The sequence below is a fragment of the Bison bison genome, unplaced genomic scaffold, assembly GCF_000754665.1.
Source record: "Bison bison bison isolate TAMUID 2011002044 unplaced genomic scaffold, Bison_UMD1.0 scf7180017864289, whole genome shotgun sequence".
Lineage (NCBI taxonomy): Eukaryota > Metazoa > Chordata > Mammalia > Artiodactyla > Bovidae > Bison > Bison bison.
Window position 1 is genome coordinate 3682622 of NW_011494861.1, and position 9374 is coordinate 3691995.

The 9374-nt window shown below is 46.2% G+C and overlaps 1 protein-coding gene across 1 annotated transcript in view; it reads right to left on the minus strand.

Moving 5' to 3' along the window:
* The window catches only part of RBP7 (retinol binding protein 7, cellular), a 20832-nt gene extending 20036 nt beyond the window's left edge, over window positions 1–796 (minus strand). The window contains exon 1 of the mRNA XM_010849917.1: window positions 718–796. Within this exon, the coding sequence (XP_010848219.1) occupies window positions 718–790 (73 nt within the window). The 5' untranslated portion in view covers window positions 791–796. The remainder of the gene's footprint in view (window positions 1–717) is intronic.
* Between the last annotated feature and the right edge of the window lie 8578 nt (window positions 797–9374).

The window sequence follows — 9374 nt, forward strand, 5'->3', positions numbered from 1 at the left end:
GGGAGGGGCGGGGGGCGAGGGCGGGGCCGGAGGCCAGGCTCGGGACGGTACTCTGGGGCCCCGGAATCTGCGTCCCGGAGCATCTCCAGGGGGCGCTGATGCTGCGGGCCGGGACCTCCCCTGGACTCGGGGATTCCCTCAGCCCGTTGCCCAGAAATCCGCGTTAAAGCGGCCACGGGGCGAGGATCTATCGGGAGGGGCTTCGGGTCGGGGCGCCTCCCCGACACCCATGGGGAACCCCATCGTGTCCCCGACTCTCCCTGCGAGGTGGCCTACGCCACCGTCCCCCCACCTGCTTGGGAGTCCGCGATGGGACAGGAGCCGCTGCCGCGTGGACCGGGCACTGGCGGACAGAGGAGAGGACAGACAGACTGGCGAACTGGGAGAGGAAGGATGGGAGGGACCAGGAGACGGCCAGACGCGTGGAGAACAGGGGGATGCGGGAGACCAAAGGATGGGGGGATAGGCGGCTGGACTGAAGGACTGGCAGACGGACGGAGGTGGGAGACCGACGACAGTCAGACGCACGTTCAGGGGGACAGAGGATAGACGAAGGTGGGGAAGTGGGGGACCCGGAGAACCCGTAGTAAGACTCGGGGGACGCACGGGTGCAGGTGAGGGGACGCAGGGAGTCGGACCAGCATGCCAGCCCGGCGGCCTCCGCCCCGAACTGGACGCGTGGCCGAGCGGAGGCTCCGCACGGCCCCTCCCGCCTACCTAGGGCCCGCATGTAGCCCTCGACGTTGTCGCTGCTGAGCAGGTTCCAGGTGCCGCTGAAGTTGGAAGGCATGGCGGGGCTGGGGACAGCACTGGCCGGGGGCAGTGGGGACTGGGAGACCTATCTCTGGCCGGGGAGGCGGGACCAGCAGGACCTCGAGGGGACACAGCGGGGAGGGGCCATGCGGGGAGCGCTGGGCACAGGCCTCCTGGAAATCTGGTCCACTTCCAGCCTCCTTGTCCACACGCTCCTGTCCTCTTCTGCTTTAACTCCAAAGTGGACATACCCCACACCAAGATCAGAGCTACACTTTTTTCTCTGCCTACATGTTAATATGCCTTTCCCAGGTGGCTCAGTGGTAAAGACTCCACCAGCAATGCAGGAGACACAGGAGACACGAGTTAAATCCCTGGGTTGGGAAGATCCCCTGGAGAAAGAAATGGCAACCCACTCTAGTATCCTCGCCTGGGAAAGCCATTGACAGAGGAGCTTGGCAGGCTCCAGTCCGTGGGGTTGCATAGTTGGATATGACTGAGCCCACGCACACACATTAATAACCAAGAGATCTCCTTCAAATACATGGCATGGATTGCTGGGTCAGCTGCAAATAATATACCAATAAATCCAGTGCTAGTGGTCTCAATAAATAGGCGGTTATCTTCCTTACCTATCAAGCTGTCCTGGGATAAGTGGCAACTCCATGACATAGAAGTGGCATCTCTGGACTTCCTTGGTGGTCCAGTGGTTAAAACTCCACCTGCCATAAAAGGGGACATGGGTTCCCTCCCTGGTCCGGGAAGATTCCATATGCCATGAGCCATTAAGCAGGTGTGCCACAACTACTGGGCCCCAACCCTAAAGACCATGCTCTGCAACAAGAGAAGCCACCACAAGGAGAAGCCCACACCCCGCAACTAGAGAGTAGTCCCCCGTTCCGGAACTAGAGAAAAGCCTGAGCACAGCAATGAAGACCCAGCACAGCCAAAAAACTTATTAATTAAAAATGTTACATATAAAAAAAAGTGGCATCTCTGTATTCTCCTGGCCTTTCATCCCTGTTGGTTACCTCACTGTCATGAGTTGGCTGCTGGAACATCCACATTCAAGGTGGGAAAGAAGAGGCAGAGAACCACCTGCCATTGTCCCTTCACCAGATTCCAGTTTACACTCATTGGCCAAAACCATGTCATAGGCTACTTCTAATTGCAAGGGAACCTGGGAAATCTGTATCTAGTCTTCAGTCTTGACAGTAGAGAAAGGCAAAAGAGGTGGGTGTTGGGGGTATGGGGTAACCTATAACGTTAGCCCTAAATACCATCTCTATAGGCTGGCTCCAAGACTTACCTGTTCTTTTTTTTTCTTTAAAGAAAAAATAATATTTATTTGCAGTATAAACAAAGTTCTGGTTGCTGGCTCGGGAGATGTGTGTGTGTGTGTGTGTATAGGGTCACAAATTATCCTTCATAAAACCTAAAGCAAAACTGGCCACCCTGTTGGCATACTCTCATTTACACAAATCTGATATGTTTTTCTGGGTTTTTCTTTTTAAAGGTAAAAAAGAGAGAGAGAAAGAGAACCATGTACATAGTATGGAAGCTTTTTGTCAATTTCTCAACCGTGGCAAGAATTTCATCTGCTGCCTTGAAGAATCTCTGCAAACCAGCCCTGTGAGGTAAGATGCAGTTGGGCAGAGTTTCCGCGGCCTCCCTCACATGCTGAGTGCTAGCTTGCTCAGGGACCCTCCCCCGGCCTCACCCAGTCCCACCACCTGGGAAAACGGAGTTTGGAGAAGGAACAAAACTGGAGGAGGGTAACGGAATCTGTGGCTTTGTTCTGTGGACACGGGGCATTTCTTTTTTTTGTTTAATTTTTATTGCTGTAGAGTTGATTTACAGCGTTATGTTAGTTTTAGGTGTACAGCTTATCTGTCAACTTCTGATCTCTCACATGAGCGCCAGACTCAAGTACATTAATAGCCAACACCTATTGAGTGATTACTATGTGTATTATCATTTATCACAAAATCCTACCTCTCCAATAGTTACTTTATTTATCTCCATTTGAAAAAGACAAAACCTGAGACAAAGAGAGGTTAAGTGACTTACCCAAGGTCATACAGTTGGTGGAAGAGTCTGGTTTCAATCTCAGATAGCTCGACTACCAAGCTCATGTGTCACCTCTCACCACTTAAGGTGCCTCTTGGATATCCTAAAGGTACTCAAATGTAATATATCCAAAGCAGAAAGCATAACATAAAATTATTCCTTGGCTTTCCTCATCTCTATAAATTGTACCACTAGTCACCTGTTAAATCCAAAGCCCGGTAAACACTGGATTTTTCCCTTTTCTACTCACCCATATCCAATCCACCAGCAAATCCTGTTGGTTCTTCCAACCTAACCCAAGCCACCATCATGTCTTGCCTCCTCCCTGGGCTTGTTGCTTCTACTCTTATCCAACCAAACTATTTTCCATTCTGCAGCCAAGAAAGCTTTTCAGAAATATAATTCAGATTTCATTACTCCCAAGATTCAAATGCTTCAGTGTGTAAATATTTGAATCTCTTTAAAAATCTGAGTCACCTTTTCAGAGCAACCTTCCGGTATACAATTACTCTGCATCACAACTCTGCTTATATCCTTTGTAATTATCATAGTCCATAATTATCATTTTTTTTTTTTTGCTTTATTTACTGACTACTGTGCTCGCTTCAGCAGCACATATACTAAAATATTTACTGACTACCTTTTTCATTAAAATGTCAAGAGTAGAGACTGTGTTCATATTATTCACCTCTACAGTATCCCCAGTGCCTAGCATGCCTGGCAAGTGATTATTAAATGTTTGTTGAATGAATGGCTATGAACTTTCCAGAGGAAAGATGCTATTTTTATTGAGGAAACCAGGGACATAAGGCAAGGAAGTGCTTCCCTGGTGGCTCAGACAGTAAAGAATCTGCCTGCAATGCAGGAGACCCAGGTTCGATCCTTGGGTCAGGAAGATCCCCTGGAAAAAGGAATGGCTACCCACTCCAGTATTCTTGCCTGGAGAACTCCATGGACAGAGGAGCCTGGCGGGCTACAGTCCATGGGGTCGCAAAGAGTCAGACATGACTGAGCACCTAACACTTTCACATAGTGACATTCAGTTCAGCCGCTCAGCCGTGTCCGACTCTTTGTGACCCCATGGACTGCAGCACACCAGGCTTCCCTGTCCATCACCAACTCCTGGAGCTTGCTCAAACTCATGTCGATTGAGTCAGTGATGCCATCCAACCATCTCATCCTCTGTCGTCCCCTTCTCCTCCCGCCTTCAATCTTTCCCAGCATCAGGGTCTTTTCCAATGAGTCAGTTCTTCGCATCAGGTGGCCAAAGTATGGGAGCTTCAGCTTTAGCATCAGTCCTTCCAATGAATATTCAGGACTGATTTCCTTTAGGATGGACTGGTTTGATTTCGTTGCTGTCCAAGGGACTCTTAAGATTCTTCTCCAACACCACAGTTCAAAAGCATCAATTCTTTGGCATTCAGCGTTCTTTATAGCCCAACTCTCACATTCATGCATGACTACTGGAAAAACCATAGCTTTGACTAGAGGGAATTTTGTTGGCAAAGTAACATGTCTGCTTTTTAGTATGCTGTCTAGGTTGGTCATAGCTTTTCTTCCATGGAGCATCTTTTAATTTCATGGCTGCAGTCACCATCTGCAGTGATTTTGGAGTCCAAGAAAATAAAGTCTGTCACTGTTTCCATTGTTTCCCCATCTATTTGCCATGAAGTGATGGGACCAGATGCCATGATCTTAGTTTTCTGAATGTTGAGTTTTAAGTCAACTTTTTCACTCTCCTCTTTCATCAAGAGGCTCTTTAGTTCTTCCTCGATTTCTGCCATAAGGGTTGTGTCGTCTGCATATCTGAGGTTATTGATATTTCTCCCAGCAATCTTGATTCCAACTTGTGCTTCTTCCAGCCCAGTGTTTCTCATGATGTACTCTGCATAGAAGTTAAATAAGCAGGGTGACAATATACAGCCTTGACAAACTCCTTTTCCTATGTGGAACCAGTCTGTTGTTCCATGTCCAGTTCTAACTGTTGCTTCTTGACCTGCATACAGATTCGTCAGGAAGCAGGTGAGGTGGTCTGGTATTCCCATCTTTTTCAGAATTTTCCAGTCTGTTGTGATCCACACAGTCAAAGGCTTGGTGTAGTCAATAAAGAAGATGTTTTGCTGGAACTCTTTTGCTTTTTCTATCATCCAGCGGATGTTGGCAATTTGATCTCTGGTTCCTCTGCCTTCTCTAAATCCAGCTTGAACATCTGGAAGTTCACGGTTCATATACTGTTGAAGCCTGACTTGCAGGGTTTTGAGCATTACTTTGCTAGCGTGTGAGATGAGTGCAATTGTGCGATAGTATCAACATTGTTTGGCATTGCCTTTCTTTGGGATTGGAATGAAGACTGACCTTTTTCAGTCCTGTGGCCACTGCTGAATTTTCCAAATTTGCTGGCACATTGAGTGCATCACTTCCATAGCATCATCTTTTAGGATTTGCAACTTGAATTCCATCACCTCCATTAGCTTTGTTTGTAGTGATGCTTCCTAAGGCCCATAGTGACACTGCATTATTCAGAATGAGGCTATTGATTCTCATAAGTACAAAACATTGATTCCTTTGGTGGAATATGATGGGATGATATCAAGTCCTGGGATTAGATAAACTTTACCACTTTAAGGGCATAGACCTGTGAACTCTGACCAGATTTCTGGAGCATGAAACCTATTTAAATTCCAGATAACTAAGGGAACAGGACATGGAGAAATCATATTTCCTTCCTATCCTTAAAATCTTATTGTTCTAAATGTTGGCCTGAAAATGAAATTCACAGGAATAACTAATAATAGTGTCAGCAATTGCGCTGGTTGGTATGGCTCTTGGCCAATTTGGACAAGGACCATCTATTATGGGTAGGGTTGAATGGATGTTGGAGTAGATTGGACATAGATTGGACTTGCCCATGGGAGGAGAAATCTTCTCCTCTACAATTCCAAGATCTTTCTTCCTGACTAGGACCAAAGCTATGTCTGGAAAGGAAAGACAAATGTTACTTGGCCAAATTTGTGCTTTCTTTCCTTCCATTTGATACTGGCAAAGTGAACCGTAAAATTAAGAGCCAAGATGCAGTCCTACACTTGTGGACGAGCAGTGCTTTCTCCTAGACAGTGATGAGCGGGAATGATGAGGGGGCATTTGTAGTGGAGGCATTTTTCTGGCATTCGATGGAATCTGATACTGGTCCAGGAAAGAATGGTGCATACAGTAAAGACAGAAAATAAACTTCCCCTCATCTCTACCTCTCCTCCTAACGCAAGGAGGCAGCACCATCAGGGAGCTTGGTCCCATTTTGGGGATAAGACTTAGATACACAGGGGATTTATTATACTTCTTTTTGGCTGTGCTGGGTCTTCGTTGCTGCATGGGCTTTGCTCTAGTTGCAATGAGTGGGGCCCACTCTAGTTGTGGAGCACGGGCTTCTCACTGAGGTGGCTTCTCTTGTTGCAGAGCAGGGGCTCTAGGTGCATGGGCTTCAGTAGTTGGTGCACATGGGCTCAGTAGTTGTGGCGCATGGGCTTAGCTGCTCCAAGGCATGTGGGATATTCCCAGACTGGGGATCATACCCATGTTTCCTGCATTAGCAGGAGGGTTCTTTATCACCAGGGCTTCCCTGGTGGCTCAGAGGTTAAAGTGTCTGCCTGCAATGCAGGAGACCTGGGTTCGATCCCTGGGTCAGGAAGATCCCCTGGAGAAGGAAATGGCAACCCACTCCAGTATTCTTGCATGGAGAATCCCATGGAGGGAGGAGCCTGGTAGGCTACAATCCACGGGGTTGCAGAGTCAGACACAACTGAGCTACTTCACTTGGGAAGCCCCCATTATACTTTTATCACTAATTCTGTTTGAAAATTTCCCTAACACTTTTAAAACATGTCATTGTTGTCATGTTACCCACTGGTCTGGAAAAACTTGGGCACTTCACTTGATTTGGGAAACACTGTCTGCTGCATTATTGACTGATAAGGCACTTGAGGCAGATATGGATCTGAATCTCAGCACTGAAACCAAGGTGATTTCCTGAGTGGAGTGGGGGGCACTGTCCCAGAGGAGGAGTCCAACAGAGATAGGAATTCCCCACCATGTGCTGGTGCTACTGTAACAGGTCAAAAACTGTATGTGGACCCCACCAAGCTTCCCTCCTTATGAGCCCCACATCCCACCCCACACACTTGACTTCAGTCGGGCTGGCTCCATGAATGGGCTTCTCCATACCTCCTCTCAGGTTGTTCCTCCCATAAGGTTGCTGGAAGTGGCAAAAAATAAACTAGAAACAGGATTCGTCAAGTTTCAGATACATGACAAATAACTTGTAGTATTTATTAGGCTTTCCTGGTGGCTCAGTGGTAAAGCATTTGCCTGCAATGCAGGAGACCCAGGTTCAACACCCCCGGTTGGGAAGATCCCCTGGAGAAGGTCATGGCAACCCACTCCAGTATTCTTGCCTGGAGAACCCCATGGACAGAGGAGCCTGGCGGGCTACAGTTCGTAGGGTTGAAAAGAGTTGGACACGACTGAAGCAACTTAGCAGCAGCAGCAGAATATAAACAAAAAAACAACCACCCCTACCAGCATCAAACAATACACCAGTTCAGCACAATTCCTAAACTAAATTCACATTATAAGAGCCAAACATGAGACATGATAGAGAATAAACAATGGCATTTTCCCCTCTTCCTCAATGAAAGCCACAACAGTTACTAATATTTATTTCCTTGTGAAATTCATTGTCCTAGTTTCATTATCCAAAGAGGAAGCTGTGTCCTTAAAGGAGACCTCGAAACATGCTATTATGCTGTGGCATTAGCAGCATCCTGGTACAGGGACAAAAAGCCAAGCAGCTCCTTCTATGTACAAAGTTGCTGATCCATAAATACCACAACAATAGGACCATTTCACTGTTATCAGGTCTCCTGGGAGGGTCCCTATGAGCCTTACCCAGCCGGCCCTGAGGTCAATACGCTCAGCAGACTATGGGCACATCTAGGTGAAAAGGCTTCATAGTAGAAAAGAAGTTTCTAGCACTGAAATCTTCCTGCAGTTCAGACATACTTCAGATAAACTTGTGTAGTTTTCCAGAAGAAATCAAAATTAAATTTTGATAACTTCATTGACTTCTAGCAATAGTTCTATTGCTATTTTTCAGTATTGCTCCAACTTTTAAACTCCAAAAAGCTGAGGAGCAGGGGAACGATCCTCATTTCTATGATCTGAGGTTATGACCTTTCATTCATTCAGCAGGTTAAGAGACTGAAACCACTGAGTGCCAAGCTTTGTACTCTTCTCTGTCTTTGAGAAATAGATCCACTGACTTCAGTAAGAATAAGCCAGGAATGGGGACTTCCATGGTAGTCCAGTGGTTAAGAATCTGCCTTCCAATGCAGAGGACACAGGTTCAATCCCTGGTTGGGGAACTAAGATCCCACATGCTACAGGGCAACTAAGCAGGTGAGCTGTCACTACTGACCCTGGCGGGCTCAGCTAGAAAGAAGTCTGCATGCTACAATGAAAGATCCCATATGCTGCAACCAAGATCTGACACAGCCATAAACAAGTAAAAATTAAAAGAGGCCAAGAGCCACAGAATTTACATTTGCCAACTTTATTTCCTTTTTAAAACTGTGGCTTCAGATAAGACTATTCAACTGCACAGATGTGTTTTTTTTTCCTTCTGCAGAGATATAAATCCTTCATCCAGAGTAGTGTAGTATGAAATTGTTAGGTAGGTAGAATGGGGAAAAGGAGTCCAAAATGGTGGTGGCTAAAAGACAAGGAAGGTCAAAGGAAGGTCCGAGGACCAGAGTGAAGACTTCAGGCAGAACAAACAGCACTCCTGGCTAAGCCCAATTTGCATAGGGCAGGCCCAGGTGGAGGAAAAAAATATATAAAAGGAGGAACCAAAGCTCTTTCTCTCTCTCTCTCCCGTGTGCGTGCGCTCTTTAGGTATGTAAAGGTAAATTATTCTACTTTCTTTAGAAAGTTAACTTCAGTCCTGTTTCTATCACAGAATGATTTTCATGAACCATAAAACTACTCTAAAAAAAGCTATTTCTGGTGTTTGTGCTTTACTAATGGGTAAAACTGCCACAGAATTTTAATCAGTAGCAAATCATATAATAAGTTTGTCTTTTTAACATAATGTTATGACTTCAATTATTATTTGAGTTTTCTACTTTGGTTAAAGTTCATACAAAAGAACAAGAAACAAAGCATACAAAACACACTCTTTTTCTGCTTAAACTCACAAGTGGTAGGTTCACAGGGGCTGGAACAGAAACTGCAAGGGTCTTTCAAAACTCAAGAGTTTTAGATTGAGACTGTGGCGCTTTCTTGCACAAACCATTCATCAGGGCCTCAAAGCTCTGAGCTAAAGGAACTGCTGGGCTGACTCAGTGTGGTATTTCTCATGTCCCTTCATTGTTTGCTTATTAAGCTATGAGTAAAGGCTAAGAGGATTCACACTTCATAAAATCCTTGAATGAGACCTCTCATTCTCTTGAATGAGAATCCGTGCATAACACATGGAGGGCAGAGGCTCCCTATCTGTC